We start from the raw sequence: 26633 nt of genomic DNA, 5'->3' as shown, positions 1-26633 counted from the left end.
AACAACTGGATTTTTGGTAAACACACGAGGAGCTTTCCTTTTGAAGGCACATAAACAAACAAAGAGAAATATTGTCCGAGACACATTTTGCAGCTCGCTCCAACTGATTTCATCCTCCTCCAAAGTCCCACCTCCCAGGCTCAAGAGGAGAAAATGGAAGGGTAAGTTGCATGTAGCAAAGCCAACATCAGAAAAAAGGGACTTTCCCACTTACTAACAGCCCCAGCTGAGCACGCAGCAGCCTGCGGCAGCGATGTCCTATTAAAACAGCATGTGGAGCAACCACTCAACTCAATACCTGCAGAGCAGCAAACGCAGCCCCACGACTGAGACGCCTTCTGCCCTCGCCGACAGACCCCGGTACCGAGGGGCGGGCAGGGGAGGGAAGAGAGAGGCCCTGGTCCAAGCCCCTCGGCGGCTCCGTGAGGGTTCCCGGCCTACGTTCCTTTCCCGATCCGATATCGGGAAGGGTTCTTAAACGATCCCAGGAGTGAAATTAAGACACAAACAAGGTCAGATGCCGTACAACCTTGTTTACTTTATTTGCTATAACAATTAGTAATAGCGATAGGACAGAGAGGAAAACAAGAGGAAAGTCAGAATCCCTAAGCAAGGAAAACAGTAGATATGCAGCTAATTACCACCACCACCAGGGATACAGTGATGTTCTGTTGGCTCAGGCTCGGTGCAGGTGATGGTGCTCCAAGCTCCGCTGAGGTCCCGGCTCCAAGTAACAGGTGTTGAAGAAAGTGCCCCCAAGGGAGGAGTACGCAGTCCTTTTATTGTCCCATCCCCCTCGACCTTTTCCAAAAGCCTCCGCCCATTTCGTGCCAGCCTGCACGTCTCATCCTGATCATGGGGCTCCTGGTCCCGTGGTCCTCCATGCGCAGATGCCCAGGCGCTGGTTATCCCGGCCCGCATGTCTCCCGCACCCCGATTTAGCTTCGGGCAGATGTCGTGGTTTTGTCTGGGACCCTTTGTCTCCTTCAGAACGTACTCGTCCATGGCAACAGGGTGCCGAGGCCAGGAAATGGTGGTGGTGCAACAGCAATGTTGAGACAAACAAAGTCTAACACAGTTCCTTACAGGCCCTAACCTCCTTCTCCGATGCCTTCTTGCCGACCCCCAACAGGCTGTACAGGTCCAGCTCCAGCAGCTCCTTATCGACTGCCATCTTGGCGCTGACCGACTTCACCCCCGCCGCCACCAGGCCCGCTGGGAAATGGAGTCTCCCCCTGCCGCTGCCACCCGCCCAATGCGACACTGCAACTACATGGATCAGGGTGCACCACGCCCCCTCTGCCACCTCTCTGAGGGGCCACCACAGTGTGCAGGGCATGCTGGGAGTTGTAGTTTTATGCCAGCTGCAGCCAGTGGGGCGTGGCAGCCCGGGGACTGCAACTCCTGTCAGGCTTTGTCCCAGTTGAGATTTGTGGCGGTGTGAGCAGAACAACAGCTCCAAAGTGAACCGTAATGGCGCACCGGGCCTTGAAGGTGAGTGTCCCTTAGACAGCCATTTCCTGAGGAGGCAGCTCGCTAGGCTGCAGCAGCGCCAGGCTGCGGGGTGCTGTAAGCCCACTACAGGCCCTTCCCCAGACCTGTGGGAGGCATCAGCCTGTCAGCCCTGCACAGCGTCTGAATCAACAGCTAGGCTTTGATGAGAAACAGGCCTTGGGGAAAGATAAGAAACTGCTGAGTTGTGCCAAGGTGGCAGGGAAAAACAACGGACAGCTGCAACACTGAGCTGTGGGAAAGTACTGAACTGTGAGAAGTTACCGCCGCATGAACAGCGCGTGAATGAGCAGGTGACTGGTCTGCACAGTGCATGTTAGAGTGGTCTGATGCTGATAGGAGAAAAGGTTGATAACTGTCTAATTGCTGATTTGCTGATTATGAAGTAAGAGCTTTGGCGAGAGCATAAGTATGTACTATTGGAAAAATAAATGGCTTTGCTTGTTATAACTCTCATAGAGTTGTGCAGGTCTGATATCCTCCCGCAACACAGACCTGCTCAGCTCAAGGCCCCATCAAGTGCGGTGCAAAACTCGTGTTTATTTGGAGCGAGGTGAAGTCCTGGAACAGGTTGCCCAGAGGAGTTCTGCAGGTTCCGTCCTGAGAGCTGACCCAGGCCTGGCTGGCTGCGGCCCTGGGCAGCTTGCTCCGGCTGCCCCTGCTCGAGCATAGGCCATGATTTGCCCTGGGAGGGGATGACGGGAGGGCTTTGTGCCACGGGTGGCATTCGTCAGCAGGAGCAGTGGGGTGACTGTGCCACTGCCACCGTCCACATGTCGCACAACCACCCCCTCGAGGGCCTTCTGTGTCCCCGGGCTCGTTGTGCTCCCCCAGCAGTTGTTGGTCAGGGGGTCAGCGCTGTGTGCCTTCTTGCCAGGGTGTGCTACCAGCCCCTGTGCCCGGCAGTGCTGTGGGACCTGCGCCGGGACTGGCTCCTTACCACTTGCCATTGTCTGTAGTAGTCACGGCCTCCCTGCTGATGTTGGGCTCTTGTCCCAGAATAAGCTGCGATTTGCTGGTTGTGGCTCAGAGCTTGGCCCCCTTCCCAGTCCATTCTTCGACACTCCCGCTGCTCTCGGCCCCGGGTGCTGCGGGACCTGCGTCGGGAACGGGTACTCCTGGAGAAGCCGCTGCGACTTGGAGCTTGGCCCTGAGGGTCCCTTCTCCTACTCCTACTCCTGCTCCTGCTCCTGCTCCTCCACCTCCACCTTGCCGAGGAATCATGGGCCATGGTGCCCGAGTGCGCCATGGGGACTTCCCAGCCTTGCCTGGGGGACCTGCTCCGGTGGCTGTCCCAGGCACGGGGGTGCTCCCTGTCCTCCCTCCACTGCTGTTGTCTGCGGGGACCCCATGGGTGCGCCCAGTGAACTCGGTTCCTGTTTCTGGAGGAGTCGTAGCCCTGGGTGTGCTGGGCCTGTTTGTGGCCATGGTGGTGCCACCTCTGGGACCTACTTTGGCTCCTGTCGGGGGCCCTGGCATGGTCACTACCATGGTCTCTGCCATAAGAGCCACGTCGCCGCTGCCGCCTCCTCTGTGCAGAGCGACAGCGAGATCTCCCTGGACTGTCGCCAGGTGTGATGTCATGCACTTTGTGGCTCAGCTGGGGGAAGATGTGGTGGAAGACATGGCCGCAGTTGGGGCAGATGATTTGGTTGCGGGCCCATTCCTCTATGCAGGACAAACAGAAGCAGTGCCTGCACGAGCTCCTGCAGGGCGTGTAGCCGGTGCTCTCCAGGACGACGAAGCCGTTTGGGTCCTCAGGGGTATCCAGCAGCGCGGCCTGGGGTGCCTGGCTGGTGTTTGCAGCAGGGGACGATGCGCCCTGTTCTGCCAAGTCCTTCTCCTCCTTCAATGCTATCTTGCACTGCAAACGAGAGACAGACAAAACTTGTGACCTGCAGGAAGCAGCAGTATTGCTGAAGAGGCGTCTGCTCTGCCCGGGGGCTGTGCCGGTGGTGCCACCAACGCCAGGGACTGTCTTGGGGCAGACGAGTGACACTGGGGGCATCTCTGTGTGCTCCTGCTTTGTGGACAGGGCAGTGACCTCTCGGCCATGAGCAGGCAGGAGCTGGGAAGGCAGGAAAGCGGTTCCTGGCCTCGCCGTGATGGCGGCACGAGGGTGGGGGTGCGGCAGGTCGGGACTGACGTCCCCCTCTGGCAGATCCTCTATGCGCCCTCAGCAGTGAGCCTGCAGGATGGGGGTCCGGTCCGGTCCCCCCACCTGCAGACAGCTGTGACCTCCCACACTGTGGCCCTTCGGGACTGCCCCACGCCTCCACGGGGGTGATGTAACAGTCACAGTGACTCTCTGGTGACATCTCAGGGCTCTTGGGAACCAAAGTGGGAAAAAAAAGCCCCATTTGGCAAGTGTACTGTGTCCAGCGCTGGGCTGCCCAGTACAGGAGAGACGTGGACATACTGGAGAGTCCAACACAGGGCCACAGTTATGCCAAAGGGACTAGACTGGAGCATCTCTGCAGAGAGGAGAGCTGATGATCAGGGGCGCTTATGTGCCTTGGCCGCACGCAGGCCAAAACCTTCAGGGAGTTTTCTCTCAGTTGCCAGGCAGATCCAGAATCAAATCGAATTGAATCGAATCAAATCAAACAGAATCGAATCAAATTGAATCAAATCATGCCGTTGGAAAGGGCCTACAATGCCCATCTAGTCCAACAGCCTGCGCACGTCAGGGCTGACTAAAAGTCCAAACAAGATACCTTGCACCTAAGGCTCCTCTACTTTTTCTCGCTTCTCAAACACCTGGTCAAACCACTGCCCTCCTTGGGGCAGGGCAGTGACTGAGCTCTGCGACACGTGCAGGCAGGAGCTGGGAAGGCAGGAAAGCAGTTCCTGGCCTCGTCACAATGGCAGCCCCAGCCGGTGCGCAGCAGTGTACCTGAAGCTGTGGAGCTTCTGCCCTGGGCGGCTCTTTGTTATACTGGGGGCCAGTGCCATGTGGGCGTGATGCGGGGCCACGGGGCTGTGACCTCACAGAGGTGTCCCCACTGTGGGGCTGTGACCTCACAGAGGTGTCCCCGCCCACGGGGCTGTGATCTCACAGAGATGTCCCTATGATGCACGTGACACTGCCCCACATGTCTCTGTGTGGGTGCCAGACTGTGTGCCATGAGCGACAGCGGCCATTTCCTTGGCCTTGGGCTCCTGGAACCGCCCAGCTCAGCACCCTCCAGCACCGAGAGGAACGGGGCTGCTCGGGGCCAGGGGCGCCACTTGGGGCCAGGGTGGCAGGGCCCCCCCAGGCAAATCCCTGTGCTTGGTGGTTCTGAAGATGGTGGCAGCGAGTGACAGCACCAGAGCAACATCAGGCCGCTGCGGGGCTGTCCTGCGCCCCCGGGGGGACCTGGGTACCTCCCTGGGGCAGGTCAGGGCCCCAGCATGGATGGAGAGGCCCTGGGGCCCCGGTGTCCCCAGCCTCATTCACCTAATTTTCCAATTAGCCTCAAAGTCAGGCTCTTGCTACCCAGGACTTCCCTGCATCAGATGTGAGAAGCAGGTACTGCTGTGCAAGTGGGATGCCCATACACATGAATAAAGCTGTCATGGTGTGTTTTCCTTGTCTATACTTATTTCTTTAACTGCAAAACCTCCCCGCTGGTATAAGCTGATGTTCCTTTGTCTCCTGTTCTGGAAAATCCACTCTCTGGCTGGGGAAGCACCTTTGAGCGTGATGCCAGGGACCAGGAAATGCTGGTGTGCCCACCTAAACACACACACACACACACACACACATTTCACTGGGACAGCCCTGGAATGATAGAGGTCAACATTCTGTGTGGAGGGATGTTTGTGCCACAGCTGCATTTCCGCCTTCTTAGAATAACAGCAAATAATAAATGATTCAAACATTTTCTGTGGAAATAATAATTTAAAAAGGGGTTCTTGGAAAAGTGCAAAGAGGCTGAAGTAGTCTCAAGGCAGAGTGACCACATTTGGCCAGTGTTGCTCTGAAAGAGGTCAACTGTCCCAGAGCTGTGGCAGTCTGGGGGTTTAGGAGGTCTTTACAAGAACTGGGACCTCTGCAAGGCTGGCAGAGTAATTCCTGAGCACAGTGCCTCCGTCAAAGATGCGGGCAGTGTTGATGTCCATCCATAGGTGCCCTTCTCCAGGTAGGTAGATATGTCACCATGTTTGCCCTTTTTCTGTTATTGGGACAACCAGGACCTGCAGTGAAAAAAAGAAAATAAATTTAGCTCAGGGAGGATTAGCCAGGACATGCTGCTACCTGCACCCAGCAAACCATGAGGCCGAAGGGAGAAGCAAGCAACCACAAAGATGATGAGAAAAGATGATGCACTGGCCTTTGGTTACATGGGACTGGGATCATCCCTGCCTGCAGCAGCCCCTCGAGTCAATCCAGCTCATAATTTGGAAAACCTGAACAGAAAAAAAAAACCATCAGAAATCTGTTTTTCCCAAATAGTGAAAACTGGGTATGAAATTTATGGATCAGTCCTTAAATCCCTTTTTTGGAGGTCCTGGTCAACTCATCCCTGCACCACTTCGTGACGCTCCTTGAACTGCATGGCACCATCGTCCCAGGGAGACATCACAGTGTTGGCACACTTTGGGGGGCACTTTTGGACCCTCTGGCCTTTACAAATACATTTGGCAGCAAGACCTGGCTTCCCGGCCTCTTGCAGCATCCGCTTTCGCCAGGCAGATGGCACTGACAAGCAGCGATGCTGCATCACAGCTACAAACCAGCACACACCAGTATTTTTTTTTTTTTTTTGCCAAATCAGTGCAACTTGTCTCTTTGCTGTTACATTTCAACATGCTCTGTTGGAAGGATTCAGCAGCAGTCAGGTCCAATTCCCTTCCCCAGTAGTGGAAATTGGCTCACAAGCAGTGCTGGAATATGGCTGTGCAGTGTTAAATACAGTTTCGAGACCTTTGGTCAGGGATCAAAACCACCCTGACCACTGCAGTCCCACACCACAGCATCCCAAAAGCACTCGCAGAAACCCAAAGGCATCACTGTCCTGTCTGCTCAAAGGGAGCAGGTATTTGTCTCCCTCTGTAGTCAGCAAAAATTTGACAGAAGAGCTTATTGAGCACTCTTGCTAATTTGACAGATACATCATTCAGCCTGATTCAGGTTGAACGTGCGCTGCCAAGAGATCCGGGTGAACGAGATCTGGAAGAAATGAGTGTACAAATCCCAGCTTGAAAGTCAGATTTCAAAGCAGGGCTATCCCTTCCAGCCCAGAGTTACCCCCAGAAAAGCTTGGGGTGCAACTCAGAAGTGGGAGGGCTTCAGCCATAGCACAAAGCCGTGTTGATCAGCACCCCACAGCCGCTGCTTGCACTGAGGGATGATGCCCCAAAGCTTTATCCCAGCGTCCTAATGCTTAGTCCTGCCTCAGACCACACCGGGACAGAACTACCCTGTGTATTTTCCATAGTTTATTATTAATGACGCTCCAAATTGCACCAAAGCCAGTTTTGGAGTGCATTTCTATTCTTACAGCTTCCAAAAACCAGCTTGGAAGTCAAAACATCCCCTGTCTGGGCTCTCCTGCCACAGGCTCATGCTCTTTTGGAAAAAAAAAAGCAACAAGTAATTAAAAAAATCAGGTGAGCTTTTTGCCAGATTCACATCATGTTTTATCAGAAATGCTTGGCCTTGACAAGTTTATGGAGCAGACATCACATTTTACCATAGTTTAGGAGCTTTCAGCCAAGCCAGAGCTTTACACCTCCTGGAAGAGAAGGCTAAAGCTGCTCCCACCTTTTGTTTTCTCCACAAGTTTGCGGTATTTTACTGGGCATCTCACCTCACTAACGCAGGCCACATTTCTGCCCTGGCTGATTCAACAGCATCAGGGATTTTCAGTTCGAGAGCTTTTGGGGGCAGGAACTAGGCTTTAGCTTGCTCACAGGTATAACTAATGCCACTGCTCCTGCCCCAGCGTGTGCTCTACAGCCCACGGGGACAGCAGAAATGCCTCGGCTCCCTCCAGCCTCTGTGCTTGCACAGCACTGGTCTCAAAGTCATCTGTGCCAAGGATTTGTGTTTTAAAACCTTCCCGCTGGATTATCTGAGCTCTCTGCTAGAATGCCTTTCTGCTGCTTCTTTGAAAGTAATCTCCTTTGAAAGTAACTTTCCTTTGAAAAAAACAACTTTGAATTGGATCCACAGGATTTGTGGCCAGAAAGTCAAGCTTGGAAATCAGTTATTGCAATGTCTGTTGGAGGCTGCAGGCAGGGCCTGAAAAGAGAACTCTGCAGCACAAGCTGCTTTTCTATTAAATCAAGAAACAAACTCCTGTTGAGCTTTGCTTTTGGGTTTGAGATTTCTTTTTCCAGGGAGATGATGTCCCCATGATTAGCAACATCCCCCTGTAAAGACAGACTGACATGTTGCTGCAAAATGGGTGCAATAATATGACCTGAGGATTATGCCTTTAATGAAAAGAAAAACCTGTAGAAACTGCCAAAATCTTGAACTGTTGGGATCCTGCACCCAGGCAGAGCAGGAGGGACAAAGATGAAGTGACGCCACTGCATGAAATAAAATGTCTCCTTACAAAAATGGGAGGATGAGGCAGAGCTTTCTTTAAGAGAAGTCTTCTTCAGAAGGCCTGACTTGCCTTTCCAAGATCTTTTAGATTTAAAGGACAATCCATCACATCAAACATCATGCCTTCTGTGTGTTAAATGACTTTGTGAGCTGCAGTAAGATGAGAAGGACACATCTGCAGGGAGAAACTCCCCGCTACATGCCACGCCCAAAGTGTGAAAACACCATACCTGCAAGGAGTATTTGCATCATGAAACCACTGAAATCTGAAGCAGCAGAGGAAAACTCTGGGGAAGCAGATACCAGCCGTGTTTAAATCTCTACTAGAAAAACGGATAAAAGCATCCAGCCATCTTAAACGTGCCACAGAGAGCTTGAGAGCATGCACCTAACTTGTGCTGCTACTTGCTTATTGCGGGCTGGAACTCCATGTAATGGGATTAACAGCCCAAAAAGAGGGGAGAAAGGAGCAGTGGTGATCGTCAGGAGATGTCTTCTGGCAGAAAGGACTGAAAAATACCCTGATATTAAGCAAACAAACAAACAAGTCTCATAGACCCTTCATTTTGAATAAATGGCAAACCTGGTGGAGCCAGCAGGGTCCCCTCAGCCCTTTGGTTTCACACCACCTCTGTATGAGTGCAGGATGCAGAGGGGTGGACGGGCGAGCACAGGGGTCACCTTATTACCCCCAGTTACCCTTGGGGGGCACATTCAGTCCCTGCATTTCCTACCTCATCTCCAATGAGAAATTCATCCTTTACGGTGAAAGCGGTTGGATCCATGGGGCTGAGCCACCACGCCAGCCGGAAGATAGGGTACCTGGAACTGAGCCATTCCTCACTGTATTTTAGGAGGAGTGGCACAACGAAATCCTGGTGCCTCTGTATGCATTGCCGGGTGAGGTTCAGTACCTGCAGGGTGGGGGAAGAAAAAGAAACCCATGACAAGTCCTTCATCCAATAAACAGCAAAGCAAGCAGAAGAAAAAAATATATATATTCCCTTGGGAAGAGAGATTACCAAATTGCAATGTCCTGATCAAGTAATGACAGCTAACAAGGTGCAAACAGGGCTGATTCAGGGGATTTATTCCCATTTAGGTGCAAAAGCCAGGGACAGCCGCTGGCAGGTGGTATCCGCCGGGGTGTTCGTGTCTAACGAAAGCAACAAACTCTTTTGTTGCTGGCAAAGACATTTAATGACGTTTCCCCCTGTGTCCCCAGTCTTAAGACACGCTCTCCCCTTTTATTGCCCTAAAGGGGACATCCCTGGGAAAAGTGCCCCCAACTGTTTAAACAGATCTTGAATGTGAATCTGCAGGTTTCGCCCTACTGTAGACATTAACTATTTGATCAAACTATAATTAAACAACTCCAGCAGCAAAAGGGAAGGAGACACACATGACGATTATTGTCACTTCTACAGGCATTGCATATACCAGCCCCATGGTTGCACAGAGCCATGAAGTTTAAAGCCACAAAAAACTCACGTTAATTTTGCAGCAAAAATACTGCTGAACGCATACAGCGATCTGGGTGCTGGGGCAGAGCGCAGGATTTTGGGGGTAGCAAGAAGAGGACAATGATTTTTAGCCTCAGCTTTCCCCAGTAGGGACCTTAATGGCTTTTGGAAGTGTTTGTCATACGAGGGACAGTGTCCTCCTCTGTGGGGAATGGGGGCACGTACACAGGCGTTGCAGCAGAGCCAGGGCGGCGTGCCGAAGGCCATCACGGGGAGGAACATCACGATCTGCAGCCACTGCATGTACAGCTCCGGGTCCTCTGGGATGTCACCGGCCAGGCTCCCTCCTGCCGGGGACAAGGAGCTGAGTAAAGCTGCCTGGGGGCATCTCATGGTGGGATGAGTCCCACATGACCTGCACTCTGTGCGGGCAGGACACCTCACCCCATTGCCAGAGGAGCTGAATCCTCCCCACCTGTGTTTTTATTCCTTGAGTGTCATCAGCAAATGTGGATCAGACATCTACCCCTGGCCCTTTTAAGACCAGATGTGCTGGGGAGGATGTCTCAGGAGTTTCTGAATTTTAGCAGAACGTTGTAAAAAGGGATTTGTCTCCTGCAAAGCAAAACATTGGGAAAATGCTGGATTTTCCTGCCACTTTGATGTACAAAGATGAAGCATCATGGGAAAATACTCCTGTAATTTGCATCCCTTCAAATTCATAGTGAAAAGTGGTGGAGAAGCAGATTATTGCTAACTAATTAATCAGAAACATGTAGTGGAAGGGGATTCCAGTTCCCCTCTGAAATACTAGAGAGGGGCTTGGGAAGGACAGGAGAGGATGGGATGGGACAGGGAAAGGAAAATGAAGCCCTTGGGGCTGGAGTGTCCTTAGGAGCCACTGCTCAAAATCTGGCCCAGCTTTCCCCAGAAGTGGCACAAGAACCCCAATGCCAAGGGCTCACCCAGACCAGCCAAAGCCCCATTTTCTCCAGAGGCTTTTCCCATTCAGAGTGGCCCCGAGCTGCGGTGACCCAACCCGATGGGCCACAACCCCAGCACCAAATGCCACGACCAATGGGTTCAGCGTCTCTTTGGGAAGGGAACCGGTATGCTGTCACTGCCTCAGCCTTGTTTTCTAAAGAAAATAGAGGCCAAATTGAAAAATTGCCCAACAACCCCCTTTTTCAGGGCTGTCTTTACAGTCTGACACTTCACCTGCAGCCTCTGCCTGTTTGGGGCATGTTTTAAACACAAATAACCTGGTCACCTCCAAGAAGAGAGGAAAAACGAGCTGCTTGGCCCCAGTCAAAGGATTGTTTCTAAACTTTTATAACATTTTTATTTCAGGATTTCTCAAGCCATTGTGCTTTTGAGCAGAAATGCAAACTTGGAGCAGGGCTGCTGGTGTTTTAGGAACATCTAGTTCCCACCCTGGAGCCTGGGTGTGCAGTTTCCTGGCTGTGGGTTCCCTCCTTGCCTTTGCCGGGTGGGTTTTAGCTCCAGCAAAGCCGCGGGAGGTGGCAGGCTGCCCACCGCCTGCAGTCGAGGCAGCTCTCTGTGAATCCCCAGAGACCTGCCTGCTTCTGGGGCTGCCTATTAAAATTTACAACATGTTTTTTTGTTTTCAGTTCCTCAGCCGATTCCCTAGTAACATTCAACAATCGAAGTCAGCGCAGCAGAAAATTGGGTACCGGGAACAAAGTGCTTCGAGCCTTCCTACAGCCCACCTAAGCCAGGTGGTGCAAACACACCTCCCGAGCTCCTCTTGCCTGAGCAACTGCTGCAAAACCCTCTGCAGCAAAGCCAGAAATAGGGGAAAAGGCAGAAAAGAAATTATTACCTACTGCATCGGGGATGAAGAAGTTGTAGCCTAAGAAGCTGTTGTGCAGCACAGAGGGAATAAGCCCCTTCAACCCCACGTGGCTCCAGTCCGAGTACAGCGGGCTCATCTAGACAAAGAATGGGAGGTGACTGGCTCTGGGGGAAACAAGCACAAACCCAATGTCTTTAGATGGCTTGCAGGACACAAAATGCTCCGACGCCTGTCTGTCTTGGCCATCGCTGTGGTCAGATATGGGTTTCTCCAACAACTCGGCATCTCCGTTGGAGGGAAATCAACACTCCCCCATACCACTCCCATGCACTGTGCCTGCCCTGCTGACTTTGGCAACCCCAATCCTCCTCCTCCTCCCCAAATCCCCTATTCAAAGCTTTCCTTCTGGCTTGCTCTCATGAGGACCACAGTTGGGTGGCCCACCTTGATGGCAGCACAGTCACACTCTGGGCTGTAGCCATCGTCTTGCTGCTGCTTCTCATATGGCAACACCGACCCTGGTGGGAACACGCTCACCAAAACCCACGAGGCCAGCAGGGGTAGCCCAGCCACCCCCTCAGCCCCGGCCACATGGTCCCCCAAACCCAAAGCACCAACCTCCTTGTGATGTGGGTGGCCCGGGGGACATGTCCTGCAGGGAGGATTTCTCCTCCTGGCTTTCATTTGTGCTTGTGTTTTACGCCAAGCGGCTGTCATTCCTGACAGCAGCTTTATCCATCTTCCAGAGGAAAACATTATTTTCCCCACTTGGTGGTGCAAGGGGTCATGTCATCAAGCAGCCCAGCATGGGAGACTGTTTCTGGTGTCCAAACAGGGTCAGATCTGGACCTTCATGATGAGCTTTGGCTTGAAAAATGGTGTCGAGCTCATCTAGCCAAGGGGGATTTTTGGTCTGAGTCTGCTTGCTCCTAGAGTTTGGTTTCCTCCTCAACCTCCCACCACTTGCTGACTCCCCAAAGGTCTCCCAGGGACACTTTTTCATCTTAGGAGGTGGTAAAGCTGATGTGATGGGTTATGAAACTCTTCTGGTATGGAAACTGCCCACCAGGAAAGGTATGATCCTGGATGGACTAAGAAGTGGTTAGAACAGGGGCTATTTTCACAACTTGGGTTTTGCAGATGGCTGAGTAAGAGCCCATCACCACCTCAGCATGTGAAACTTTGTTTTTTCTTTGAAAATGAACTAATTTCTCATGCAATTTACCATCAATGCCTCATCCACAACATGAAAATAAGTCATTTTGCAAACAGCCTGCATAGCCCTTTGCATCTGCCAAACATAAAAATAATGGGATGCCGGTGGGTTTTTTGCCGAAGTCGCTGCTAATGAAGGGCTGCGCGGGGCTCTCGGCACCATTGAGCGGCCAGAGCTGGGCGCAGATGCTCACCCCTCCGTACCAGGAGATGTTGGCCATGGAGAAGCAATCCTGCAGCCAAGAGAGCATCCTCAGGTCGGGGGGAAGCGCCTCGGGGTGAGGATGAACACACGAGTAGCTGCACTTAGAGACCAAAACCCCTGCGTGTTACTCCAGTGTTGTCAGAGCAGTCATGGGACAGGTCTTTTCCCAGGAAGAAAAACCCCAACCCCATGAGATTTAGGTGTTTTATGCAAAAAGCAGCAGGTGCTCACTCTGCTTTCCACATCTAACCCAGGAGAAGATACTTGGCTTTAAGTTTTTGCTCTGCAAGAACAGGAGCTGGGCTTCCAGGTACCAAAACATGCTGAAATTCTGCCTAACTGCTTGATTCCTCAGCCTGCAGTTGATGAAAGTCACCAAATGATGTAAGAGTAGGAAGAGAAAAAAAAATTGCAACAAGAATCGGAAGTGCAAGATACATGCTTTATTTACCTCAAAGAACAAAACCACGCCTTCATTTGCTAATTAAAGGCTAATTAAAGCCAAAGACAACAAGTTTTCTTCCTTTTCCTCTCACGTGTCTGCTTTCAACATGCAGCCAGGTGGAGGAATATAAACATCCCACCGCAGGAAGAAAAACTCTATAGCTTAAAAATTATGGTTTCCTTTAAAATAAAAAACCCACAGAACATCTTCCCCAAAGGCTGCCAGTTTTAGATAGGTGAACTTAAATAAAATAAAATTGCTGTGAAGCAGCCTAGTAACCTGGTAACACCCGCAGACAACACCCTGTGCCTCAGAGACCCCACCTGGTTACATTTCTGCTCCCAACCACGATTATCAAAAATTAACAGGGTTTTGAGTTGCTGGTGAAAAGATGCTGAAAACTGTTTAAGAGAAGAGGCTTTGCAGGTGTCTGTCGCTGCAGGACAGGAGTGATGGTGGAGGTGGAAAATTCAAGGCAGCAGCTTTAAAATGCAGTGACAGCACTTTCACAAACCCAGCTTAGAAAAAATCCGTTTGTTGGGTTTTTTTTCAAAAAAAAAGAAAAAAAGAAAAGGAAGAAACCTCTCCTAACTATTTTCTTCAGTGTTTCTGGGGTGGGTTTACTGCCTGAATTCGCAGCTCTCTCCAGCTGCGTGCACACAGGGAGATTTTAACCCCATCCTGAGCGCTCATCTGATGGCCCTACAGTGTCCCCGGGGTAACTTGTGGGTTTTCTGCTCTCCCTCAAGGCAAAGTCTCCCTCTTCCCTGATGGCTGATGATAAAAAGTGCTTCCCTCAGCAAGAGCAGATCAGTTGGGGTATTTGGGGCACTTCTCATAGGGCTGACGGAGCAGCTGAACAATGAGCCATCTCCGAAAGCTGCTGATCCCGGGGGACACCCCCATCCTTGGCCCGCCTCCTTTCAGAAACCATCAATTTCTGCTTCAAAGCCTCTAAAAATTTCCCCTTTCTGCCAAAGCAGGGGATCAGCAGGATTTAGCATCCCACGTGACTTCACATGCAAGGACGGGCTTCCCCAAAATCCTGGGGATTTGGGGCTGCAGAGGGATGCTGGGACGGGCAGATAGAGACCCAACGATCTCCCAGCTCAACCCAACCAAGTTTTATTCACTCCAACCCTGACCCCACGGCTCAGGCAGTGTTTCTGGAGCCAGGGGGGACAGAGAGAGGTTAAGTCTCATTAAGGGGTGGCGAGAGGAGATGTAAATTATTAAAGTGGAAACCCTGGAGGCTCAGAATAGCTGTACCAGGTGTCAGCTGAACTAGTTACACCAGCTGGGAAAGAAGGGGGGGAAAAAAGCCTATTCTTAACTCTTAAATTTCACTGGATCATATTTTCTAATAGTTTGGTTTTGGGTTTTTGGGGTTTTGGGGTTTTTTTGTTTGGGTTTTTGTTGTTTTGGTTTTTATTTTTTTTTTATTTTATTTTTTATTTTTATTCTGTCTTTCTCATCCTCTCAACCACCCTAGATTGATGTCAGCAGGAAAACCAGCCCCACGCACAGCGGTTGTCTTCAGGCAACACCTTCCACCAGCCCTCAACGATGTCAACAGGCGATTTACAGCTAAAGCGGAAAATTCCCCATCCTGCAGGATCCCATCCCACTCGGTGCCTGTCCCAGTGGCTCACCACAACATGTCACCATGGTCTGATGAGGTTTTTTCCTTTCTCTCCCTAAGGCTCACCTTCAGAGTCTGCTTTTATTTAAGTGTGGGAGAAGACTTGGAAGGATACAAAAAAAAACCCATAAATTTTTGCAGCAGCCAACATAGATTAATCCCATCCCAAGAGAGCTGACACATTGTGTCTGTGGCTGGAAGAGACCTTTGAGCTCCTCGCATTTCTCGCCAACATTGTTATCTTACACAGTTATTTATTCAGTCTCTATATAAATACAGTTCTCCCACCCTGGGGTTACCAATGCGGCATCAGGAGGAGGCAGCCACAGCCCCTCGGTGGTTTGGGAGCTCAGCATCAGGGCACAAACCTTCCAAAGGGCCTTTTCCCACCTGGGACCCTCCAGCTACTGGAGACTTTGGAAGATGGGGTGCCCCTAGCCAAGGTGCAACCCCGTAACTGCACTGGGAAATGGAGTGTTCAGGCCAGATCCTCCCTGCTTTGGCTCGTTTGACCCCAAATGCCACAGTTCAGAGACAGGCACAGGGGTCACTCTTACCTTCAGCATCACGTCAGGGAGCAGTGGGGTTCACCAGCGGTCCCATGTTGGCGGGGGTCCTGCAGCCGGCACACCGCCCACCGTGATCTCCGCTACCGTCTGCCCTGTCGGCAGTGCCCGCAGCAGCAGGGCCCCCCGCCGGCGCTCCCACAGCATCCCGCCGGGGAGTGCTCCAGCACCTGCCAGGAGATGATGCTGATGGTCATAGCAAAGAATATGGCCACGCTGAGGCAGCTGACGGTGCCTTTCCAGGGCTCTGTCATCTCCCTGAAGCCCGAGATCCAAGCGGCCTTGGGGATTTGGCAGGTGGGGTGCGTGAGTGTCAAGGTGCGATGGTGGTGGAATGTTCCAGCTACTCTTTCTCTCCTCTCCTGCAGCAGCACAAGAAAGAAAACCCTCTTCTTGGGTTGCTCCAAATAAATATTAAAAAAAAATAAAAATAAAAATTAAGCCAGAAGTCTTTTCTCTTTGCAGTAATCTGGAGGTAAGAGTAGTCTCTTTTCCAGCCTTTCTCTGCATGCTGCTGCTTGGCAAATCCCTCTGCCGGACTTGGTGCTGGTTGCGACGGCAGCTTGACTGTAAACCATGTGTCTGGTGTCAGCTCAGCCCCTTGGCATGGCCAGTGGCATCCGCTTGGCACGCAGAGATGGACACACGTAGCTGAGAGCCGTGGGAGGGGAGATGGGGCAGCAGCCGAGGGGAAACAAAGCAGCGCTCAAGTCTCCGTAGCCCTTCGGGTTTATGCTTCATGGAGCAGCATAGCTTTGCATCTCAGTTTGCAAGGCAGCAGTAAATAGCCATTGGGGTGCAGAAAAAATATTGCAGGGGTGGTTAGAGAAAGAGCGGAGGGGAAATGCAACACTGGTTTTCCATCCCCCTTCTTTCTTGCCTGTAAAATGATTTGATTAATGCACAGAACAAGGAATGAAATTACCTGCAGGCACGATCCGACGGCGCTGCCTGAGCCCTCGCCTGAGGGAATGGGCACCCAGAGCTCCAACCGGGCAAGGGGCCACCCACGGACACGAGCTCATGGGGTGGGACCCACTTGTCCCCCTCGTCCCAGGCTGCGGTGGCCACTGCCGCCTCCTTCCCAGGTGCTACACTGCCTTTTGGGGCCGAGCACCCACCGGGGCTGCGTGCTGCCCCTGCCCAGCTCAGCACACCCACCAGTCACATCCCCCCGCCACCACCCCCCAGCAACGGCGCAGCTGCATTTCTTTGACCTAAAGGCAGGTGAAAAGATGCTTTATCAGCCCCAAAAAGTGGCTGTCGGTGACCGAGCACTCAAACCCCAATTATTTTGCCACTGTTGGCTCGGGCAGCAGGTTTTTCTCCCCTTTCCCCAGGGTAGTTTTTCCTCCTGGGCACATCAGAGACCTTTATAGCCAAGGCAACTTGATCCAAGCAAACTCAAGAGCATTATCTAAGATGAGACATGGCGTGCTCCCTCCCACCCTGCTCCCCTGCAGGCTGCACACATCCTTGGATAGTGACGTTAGAAAGAGAGGCAGGAAATTAAGAAAATAATTTTTGTAAGCATTCATTTCTATGGGAATGATTTTAAAAGGATTTTTTGCAAAGTTATTGAGATGGCTCTGGTTGAGCCCTTGCTACACACCTGTGAATCCACATGTGAGAAAACTGTGGCAGTGCTAAGTCTCCCCGTTCTGCTGCTTTGGCTTTTTTTTTTGTTATTATTATTACTATTATTGTACTTTGGAGGATTTTCTCCCCGTTTCTACCTCATGTTAAATGAGCTGCTGGGGCCCCGCTCAGGTCACCTCCAGGACTGCAGAAGGGGGTGCTGTGGAAAGGGGTGCTGCTTGCACCCAAAAACAGAGCACCCTTGCAGAGGCAAGCAGCTGCAATCCCCACCAGTGCAGAAAACTCCAGAAATCTGGAATTTCCATCTCCATTCCCATGCCCCACACACTCATCCCACCAGTCCTCCTCCTGCCTGAGGGTGATCAGGGGAGACCTGGATTTTACAAGCAATATTATAACCTGTTGGCTGCCAAGCTATTAAAAAATAGAGATTTCAAAGCATTTCCCCATTCTACTTGCAGGCAAAGCAAAACTCCAAGCCCTGAACCCAAAGACAAAAACACTACTCACCCCAGGAGATGCTGCTCTTTGGGAGGGTCTCAGGACTGCTGAAACCACCAGGCAAATCCTTGGCCGTGACCCAAATAAGCCCCTGGAGGGTCCTTTCCCACAGGCACCTTCAGGATTAATTTTTCATTTCAGCTGCTGCAATATCCAGTATGAGATGGAGGGGAAAATGGGTCCATTCTATCAGGACAAGCATCTCCCAGCTGCTGGCAGGGGCTCCAGAGCAGGGACAAAAGATCAGATCCAGGATCAGGAGAAAGGATGAGGCAGGTTTCACCAAAAACTGGAAGATGAGATGGGGACAATGATGTCCACCCAAAAAGGGCCAGGGATCAGTGGGGAGAACCTTCTCTCCAGCTGCCAGGTGTAAGGGACTGTGTTATCTGTCTCAAACATTGCTGTCACACCACCCCCATTTCCTGGCCTCGGCATCCTGCTGACAGAGGAATACGCTCTGAAGAAGACAAATTGTCCCCAACGGACCACCACATCCGCCCGAAGTTAAATCGGGATGAGGAAGACGTGCAGGCTGGCATGGGACCACGGGGCGGCATGTATTGCAATGAGCTCCCTGGAAATTGGTGGACTCTTCGGAGAGATCGTGGGAACTGGGACAATAAAAGGACGATGTACTCCTTTTTCATGAGCACGCTATTCACCCCTGTCATCTCATCCTTCCTTGGAGCTGAGACTTTGGCAGAGCTTGGAGCTTGGAACACCATCACCTGCATCAAGCCAACAGGATGTCACTGGATTTGTGGTGGTGGTAATTAGTCTTGCTGCATCTCTACCACTTGATTGCTTAGGGATTCTGACTTTTTTCCTTTCTTTTCTCTCTGTCCTACTGCTATTACCAGCTATGTGTACAATAAAGTTTACAAGGTTGTACAGCATCTGACCTGGTTTGTGTCTTAATCTCGCTCTTGGGATCATTTAAGAACCCTCCCCGATATCGGATCGGGACATTTTAAATTGGTGTCACGGACAGGATCCCTACAGACGAGAGTGCTGTACTACCTTGCTGTGCTGGATGCAAACCTCTCAGGATGAAATAACCCCCTTTGTGTTACATTAAGGTGTGACCTCCTGAGAGTGAACAGGGGGAAGAGTGGGCATTTGCGTTTGAATAAGGTGTGACCACCTGAGAATGAACAGGGGAATTTTGACATTAAGGTGTGACCCTCTCAGGACAAAAACCCCTTTGAGTTGCTTTTGTGTTAGATTCAGTTCTGGATTCCTGGGAGAGAAAAGGGGGAATTTGACATTAAGGTGTGACCCTCTCAGGATGATAATCCCCTTTTGCATTAAGGAAAGGAAAAAGAATGGCTGCCCAGAAGGCAGCCGATGCTTGTGATGATGTGTCCTCACGGGTTGAAGGCATAGGTAAATTAGATGATCTTTTGGAGGCACACCGGTCTCGCCCCTCAGTTCAGGGACAAGACTGGGCGAAAAAACACTGGTTTCAAACGCAGAGGGTGGTGGATAGGATAAGCATATTGCAGCAGGAAGCTAAGGTTAGGAGGGGGAAAGGAAAAGCTATAATTTGTGCAGTGTTAGGAGTGAGTCTGGCAGCTGCGGTGGCAGAGAGAAAGCAGAAGTCTTGTCAAGCTGATACTGTAATAGACTCTCTGGAGAGGGTCATACAGACCCTGCAGAAACAATTGAAGGAAACCAAAGAATTGCTAGAGGAGGAAAGGAATCAAAATATAATATTAAAGATGAGTTGAGGGAGCAACTTTTGAGGGAAATGGATACACTGGCGGAGGCAGAAGTGAAGCTTTTGGAGAAGGGGATACGGCAGATTTATGTCCAAGGAGATTTGCAGAAGGCAAAAGAAACCGTAGAAAGCCTTCCCCATATGTATCCACTGGTTAAAACAGAGTATGTGTACGAGGACGATAGCGATAACTGTCCTCACGTTATCACCAAAGAGGTCCCATTTACAGCAACCAAATTGACAAAGCTGAGACAAGATTTTGCAAGGACTGCAAAAGAATCGGAGACAGAGTATGTGTGGAGAGTGTCCTTGTCAGGAGGGGATGGAATTTTGTTGTCAGAGAAAGAAACAGAAGGATTTTGGGGTCTGGGTGTGTTTCTAACTACCGGTGATGCTGAGCCCCGTGGTCATTGACTCAGAGAGCTACATACTGGGCTGGAGGGCTGAACCCCTTGGAGAGGGGGGATCCCCTTGCCATAACAGGAACAGTGGATCAGTTAGTGGAAAGTGTGCAGAAGGCAGCCTGTTTCCAGATGATGTATGATCGGGAGCTCAAGCCCAACCAAGGCTCCCCGATGATGATGCCTGTGGACTCAGAGAGGATGACTCCCCTGATACGAGCACTTCCTGACTCCGTGAAACCCACTGGCATTCAACTACAAGGGAAGATTCAGAACACCCCCAATGCAGAAAGAATGATGGCCGCTCTGGAGGGGATAGTGACCCCTGACCATCGACGGCCTGGGAGGAAAGTATGGACATGGGGAGAGGTAGCCCAGGAATTGATTAATTTTGGGAGAAAATATGGCCCTGTTGGTGGATCATCCCAAAGAACCGAAACCAGGTTCGTACAGGCTGCAGAGCAAATTAGTGGGCGACAGTCATCCACGAGGAAGGGCCAAGGCTCGGAGTCACGCCGAGGTCACAATTCTGGGAGAGAATGGCCCCTAACTCAACAGGCACTGTGGCAGCTAGGGCTTCAGAAAGGCATTCCCCGGGACTTGATGGATGGACTCCCGACTCAAAAATTAGAACAACTTGTGCAGAACTGGTCAGGACAAAGGGTCACTTTCGGACCAACCCCTAATGCTCCACCCTTGATAGACCTTGGGAGGAGCCGACTGGGGAAAAGTAGGTGGCGGGACACTAGACCCTCCGCCCCCCAAAGGTGAGGGGGGAGGTGGAGGATGGATGTTTGTAAGATAACTCACCTGCAACACAAAAGGGGATTTACTGATTATTGTCGCTGTAGGACCAAAGAAAAGACTGGTAACATTTCTGATTGATACTGGGGCACAAACCACTGCGCTAACGCGGACCAAAGAAGAACAATGTAGAATCTCGATTCCATCTAGAAACCTAAATGTTTTAAATGCCTTGGGAAAAACACAGTCAGTACCTATGACTCTGGTGACACTATGGTTACCAGGAGAGGAAAGCCCTGTCAACACCATGGTGGCCATAGGATCTTTTCAGATGAATCTTTTAGTATAGATGTTTTAAAGGGTAGGGAGTGGCGGGACACCCAGGGAAACTCATGGTCTTTTGGTGTTCCCCAGATCAGGCAATTGACCAAAACATTGGGCACAGAGGTGCGTTTATTGCAAGCGGCACCTACCCTACCTCCCTCTAAAGTGACCAGTGTTAAACCCTACCCATTGTCTCTAGGAGCAAGGGAGGGAATTACACCAGTTCTGGAAGAACTGAGAAAACAAGGGGTTGTAGTTTCCACTCACTCCCCCTTCAACTCTCCAGCATGGCTGGTCCAAAAACCAAATGGCAAATGGAGATTGACAATAGACTATAGGAGGCTCAATGCCAACACAGGTCCACTAACAGCTGCTGTACCAAACATTGCTGAATTGATAGCAACCATTCAGGAACAATCCCACCCTGTCATGGCAACAATTGATGTCAAAGATATGTTTTTTATGGTCCCTTTACAGCCTGAGGACCAGGATCGCTTTGCCTTCACCTGGGAAGGACAGCAGTACACCTTTACACTACTCCCTCAAGGATACAAGCACTCTACCACACTAGCTCACCATGCTCTAGCGCAAGAGCTGGAAACAATCCCCAGAAAAGCGGAGGTGAAGATTTATCAATACATAGATGATATACTCATAGGAAGGAGTCAGGTAGAAGAAGTTAGAGAAACTCAGAAGGACATCATCACCCATCTAGAAAGTATAGGGCTGACAATTCCACCTGAGAAAATACGAACGCCTTCAAGCGAGGTAAAATTTTTAGGAATCTGGTGGAAGGGAGGCATGACGTGTATCCCACTGGATACTCTCTCCTCTCTCGATCAGATCAAGATGCCAGAGTCAAAGAAAGACTTACAGCATGCACTAGGGTTGCTTGTGTTTTGGAGGAATCACATTCCTGACTTTTCAATTATTGCTAGGCCGTTGTATGACTTATTGTGACAGAGAGCTCGGTGGGAATGGACTCCGGTCCATAACGAGGCTTTACAGCTGTTGGTGTTTGAAGCGACTGCCTGTCAAGCCCTGGGTCCAATTCACCTAACAGATCCGGTTCAAATTGAATGGGGGTTCGCCAAGACTGGACTGTCCATCCATTTGTGGCAAAAGGGTCCAGAGGGTCCTGTTAGGCCCATTGGTTTTTATTCTCGTAGCTTTAAAGATGCTGAAAAAAGGTATACAACTTGGGAAAAAGGTCTATTTGTAGTTATCACAGAATCACAGAATCATCTAGGTTGGAAAAGACCTTGAAGATCATCCAGTCCAACCATTGACCTAACACTGACAGTTCCCAACTACACCATATCCCTAAGCGCTAAGTCAACCTTACTCTTAAACACCTCCAGGGATGGGGACTCCACCATCCCCCTGGGCAGCCCATTCCAACGCCTAACAACCCGTTCTGTAAAGAAGAGTTTCCTAATATCCAGTCTAGACCTTCCCCGGCGCAATTGGAGGCCATTCCCTCATGTCCTATCGCTTGTTCCTCGGTTAAAGAGACTCATCCCCAGCTCTCTGCAACCTCCTTGCAGGTAGCTGTAGAGAGCAATGAGGACTCCCCTCAGCCTCCTCTTCTCCAGACTAAACAACCTCCTTGTACGACATGTGCTCCAGACCCTTCACCAGCTTCACTGCCCTTCTTCGGACACACTCAAGTCATTCAATGTCCTTTTTGTAGCGAGGGGCCCAAAATTGAACTGGACACAGTAATCGAGGTGCAGCCTCACCAGTGCCGAGTACAGGGGCAAGATCACTTCCCTGTCCCTGCTGGCCACGCTATTTCTGACACAAGCCAAGATACCATTGGCCTTCTTGGCCACCTGGGCACACTGCTGGCTCCTGTTCAGCCGGCTATCAATCAACACCCCCAGGTCCCTCTCTGACTGGCAGCTCTCCAGCCACTCCTCCACAAGCCTGTTGCACTGCTGCGGGTTGTTGTGACCCAAGTGCAGCAGCCGGCATTTGGCCTTATTGAAACTCATACAGTTGGCCTCAGCCCATCGCTCCAGCCTGTCCAGGTCTCTCTGCAGAGCCTCCCTACCCTCGAGCATATCAACACTCCCACCCAACTTGGTGTCATCTGCAAATTTACTGAGGATGCATTCGATCCCCTCATCTAGATCATCAATAAATCTATTAAAGAGGAGTGGCCCCAAAACCGAGCCCTGGGGGACACCACTCGTGACCAGCCGCCAACCAGATTTAACTCCGTTCACCACAACTCTTTGGGCCCGGCCATCCAGCCAGTTTTTTACCCAGCAAAGTGTGTGCCCATCCAAGCCACGAGCAGCCAGTTTCGCCAGGAGAATGCTGTGGGAAACAGTGTCAAAGGCCTTACTAAAGTCAAGGTAGACAACAGCCACAGCCTTTCCCTCATCCAATAAGTGGGTCGCCCTGTTGTAGAAGGAGATCAGGTTTGTCAAGCAGGACCTGCCTTTCATAAACCAATGCTGACTAGGCCTAATCCCCTGGTTGTCCGTTATATGACTTTTAATGGCACTCAATGTGACCTGCTCCATGACCTTCCCTGGCACCGAGGTCAGACTGACAGGTCTATAGTTTCCTGGATCCTCCTGTCTGCCTCTCTTGTAGATGGGTGTCACATTTGCCACCCTCCAGTCCAATGGGACCTCCCCAGTTAGCCATGACTTCAGGTAGATCATGGACAGCGGCTTGGCGAGCACATCTGCCAACTCCCTCACCACCCTTGGGTGTAACCCATCCGGTCCCACAGACTTGTGTGCATCCAAGTGGTGTAGCAGGTCTCTGACCACCTCCTCTTCAACTGTGCTGACCTCATTCTGCTTCCCCTCCCCATCTCCCAGCTCATGAGGCTGGGTGTCCAGGGAACAGCCAGTTCCACTGCTAAAGACTGAGGCAAAGTAGGCGCTGAGCACCTCAGCCTTTTCCTCATCCTTAGTTACCATGTTTTCCTCTGCATCCAGTAGGGGAGGGAGATTTTCTCGAATACTCCTCTTGCTTTTGACGAATTTATAGAAAAATTTTTTATTATCTTTAACAGCTGCAGCCAAGCTGAGCTCTAGCTGTGCTTTGGCTCTCCTAATGTTCTACCTGCATAATTTCACTACGACTTTATAGTCTTCATGAGAGACCTGGCCCCTCTTCCAAAGGCGATAGATTCTCCTTTTTTTCCTGAGATCCAGCCAAAGGTCCCTGTTTAGCCAGGCCGTTCTCCTTCCCCGCCTTCTTGTTTTCCGGCACACGGGAACAGCCCGCTCCTGTGCCTTTAAGACTTCACTCTTGAAGTATGACCAGCCTTCCTGGACTCCCATTTCCTTCAAGGCAGTCTCCCGAGGGATTTTGTTAACCAGTCTCTTCAACAGGTCAAAGTTAGCCCTCCGGAAGTCTAAGGTGGCAGTTTTACTAACCCCTCTCTTTGTTTCTCGAAGGATGAAAAATTCGATCATCTCAACATCACTGCACCCCGGATGGCCTCCAACCTTTACCTCCCCCACAAGCTCTTCCCTGTTCACAAGAAGCAGGTCCAGGAGGGCACCTTCCCTGGTCGGTTCACTCACCAGCTGTGTGAGGAAGTTATCCTCCATACATTCCAGTTAGTCTAGCTCTGAGAGAGGTCGAACACACCATCCGGCAACAACCTATAGTTCTTAGAGGCCCATTTAAAGTGATCAAAGCAGTTTTGGCAGGAACTCCACCCCCTGACGGGGTGGCCCAGAGATCCTCCGTGCGAGAACGGTGTGCACAAATAGAACACTATTGTGGATTGTTTTCTGTAACTGAGGGAGCCACAGAAGTTTTAAATATACAAGATGAGGTAGACCCGGATAGGGAAACACCCGAGCTTCTGTCTGTAATACAAGTACTCCTTTATTTTCTGGACAATTGCAAAATGTCTGGTTTACGGATGCCTCGTCAAAGCGAGAGGGGAAAATTTGGAAATACCGAGCTGTGGCACTTCAGGTAGACACCAAGGAACAGATCATTACTGAAGTAGAAGGTAGTGCACAAGTAGGAGAACTAGTTGCTGTGTGGAGCATTTTCCAACAGGAGGCTCAATCTGCTTCTTCTGTCTATATCTATACTGACTCTTATGCTGTGTTTAAAGGTTGCACTGAATGGTTTCCATTCTGGGAACAAAACAGATGGGAGGTCAATAGGGTACCTGTATGGCAAAAGGGAAAATGGCAGGATATCCTTACCATTGCCAGACAAGGGAAATTTGCAGTAGCATGGGTAGCATCTCATCAGCAGGATGATTCCCCAGTGAGCCGATGGAATGCCGAGGTGAATGAACTAGCCCGGCTGGCTCCCCTACAAAGCACCCAGATAGCAGAAGATTGGGAAAGTCTGTTGGAATGGCTACATGTAAAGCAGAAACATTCAGGAGTTAAGGACCTCTATTGTGAGGCACAAGCCCGAGGGTGGCCAGTTACCAGGGAAGAATGTAAAACTTGTATATCTTCCTGCGAACAGTGCTGTGTCTGTCTGGACAGACACCCTTTGGAGGGTGACCCCCTGCACTTAAGAGAGGGAAAAGGCCTATGGGAGGCCTGGCAGATTGATTACATTGGTCCCTTTCGAAAATCAGAAGGAAAGCGCTATATACTGGTAGGTGTGGAGATAGTATCTGGACTAGTGCAAGCTAAAGCATGTGCCAAGGCGACAGGAGAAAACACAATAAAAGCTCTGAAAGAATGGTTTGGAATTTTCCCCAAACCACAGTCAATCCAATCAGACAATGGCTCACATTTCACAGCCAAAGTGGTCCAAGAGTGGGCAGCCCAGGAGGGAATTTTGTGGGTGTTTCATACTCCGTATTACCCACAAGCAAATGGAACTGTGGAAAGAACAAATGGTCTACTAAAACACTTCCTCAAACATCATAAGCCAGGATGGGCTGAGCGAGTGTGGGATGTGGTGACCAGCGTCAACAGTCGCTGGGGAGTAAACGGATGCCCAAAGACCACAGCATTCTGTCCAAAACCTCCAACAATTATGTCAGCCCCACATGGTCCTGATCACTCCAGCAATCCATCTAATTTTCCAGGACAACCTGTCTTGGTCAAACTTCCTACAGTGGGCACGGTGCCACTGGTGTTGGACACACCCCTTAATAAGTACACCTGGAAGGCCAAAGATGCTCATGGAAAGGAGCACAAAATTAATACAAGGTGGATTATTCCATCTTTCTGATTATAACTCACTTCCAGTTCTCAAAACGAACCGAGAAGATTTTTCTTTTTTCTTGCAGGTAAAACCTCCCCCGGAGAACGATATCCTGAGTCACGATGGGGGATCCTGATGTGGATTTTGATTCTTTGTATAGTATTGATGTCTATTGCCTTATTAATATTTGTAGGATGTATTGTGTACCATCGTCGAAATTGTTTTGGGCGACCGTTCTCCTCTCCCTTGGTTCCGGAGGAAGCTCCGGCTCTCTAAGTGTTAACCGAGAATGGAGGGAAAACAAATTCACGGTTTTAGGTCATTCTGTTGGAATCAGGGAAGGTCCCTTTGCTAATGGAGCTGGGACTTTATAAGGTCATTGCTGGGCCCTTGAAGGTGAGACGGAAATACCAAGGCCTAAACAGCGCATGCGCTCTGGGCTGGGGGCGTCCATTTTGGCAGACCCCTGACTCAGGCAAGTCAGACCACCATCTATCTTCTGCTCCGCAGTCTGCGACAACAACCAGAATGTACACTCTTTTTGTGGCAACTGAGGCACGGACTCCCGATGAAATCCAGAGAGAAAAAGAGTTTATTGTTACAACAGTACATATGCTCTCAGATGCTGTCGGTAAAGCTCTTACTTCATAGTTAACAAATCAGCAATTAGACAGTTATCAACCTTTTCTCCTATCAGCATAAGACCACTCTAACATGCCCTGTGCAGACCAATCACCTTCTCGTTCACGCGCTGTTTTCACGGTAGCAGC

At 50.7% G+C, this 26633-nt stretch overlaps 1 protein-coding gene, 1 long non-coding RNA gene and 1 pseudogene across 2 annotated transcripts in view; 1 reads left to right on the top strand and 2 right to left on the bottom strand.

Annotated features, from left to right (window-relative positions):
* The window catches only part of LOC141937303 (uncharacterized), a 163688-nt gene that overhangs the window by 100901 nt on the left and 36154 nt on the right, over positions 1–26633 (bottom strand). The gene's annotated exons all lie outside the window — the stretch shown is intronic.
* Positions 5521–12052, bottom strand: LOC141937291 (SITS-binding protein-like; annotated as a pseudogene).
* Positions 12650–26417, top strand: LOC141937290 (uncharacterized). Its single transcript, XM_074854881.1, is given in 10 exon segments — positions 12650–12828; positions 15465–15710; positions 17958–18143; positions 18824–19238; positions 19241–19625; positions 19628–20362; positions 20987–21075; positions 21178–21468; positions 21664–21835; positions 26374–26417. Coding segments are annotated over 10 exon segments (2742 nt in total).

The sequence above is a fragment of the Strix uralensis genome, chromosome 39 (genome assembly GCF_047716275.1).
Source record: "Strix uralensis isolate ZFMK-TIS-50842 chromosome 39, bStrUra1, whole genome shotgun sequence".
NCBI lineage: Eukaryota > Metazoa > Chordata > Aves > Strigiformes > Strigidae > Strix > Strix uralensis.
This window is presented reverse-complemented; position numbering and strand designations above follow the sequence as displayed.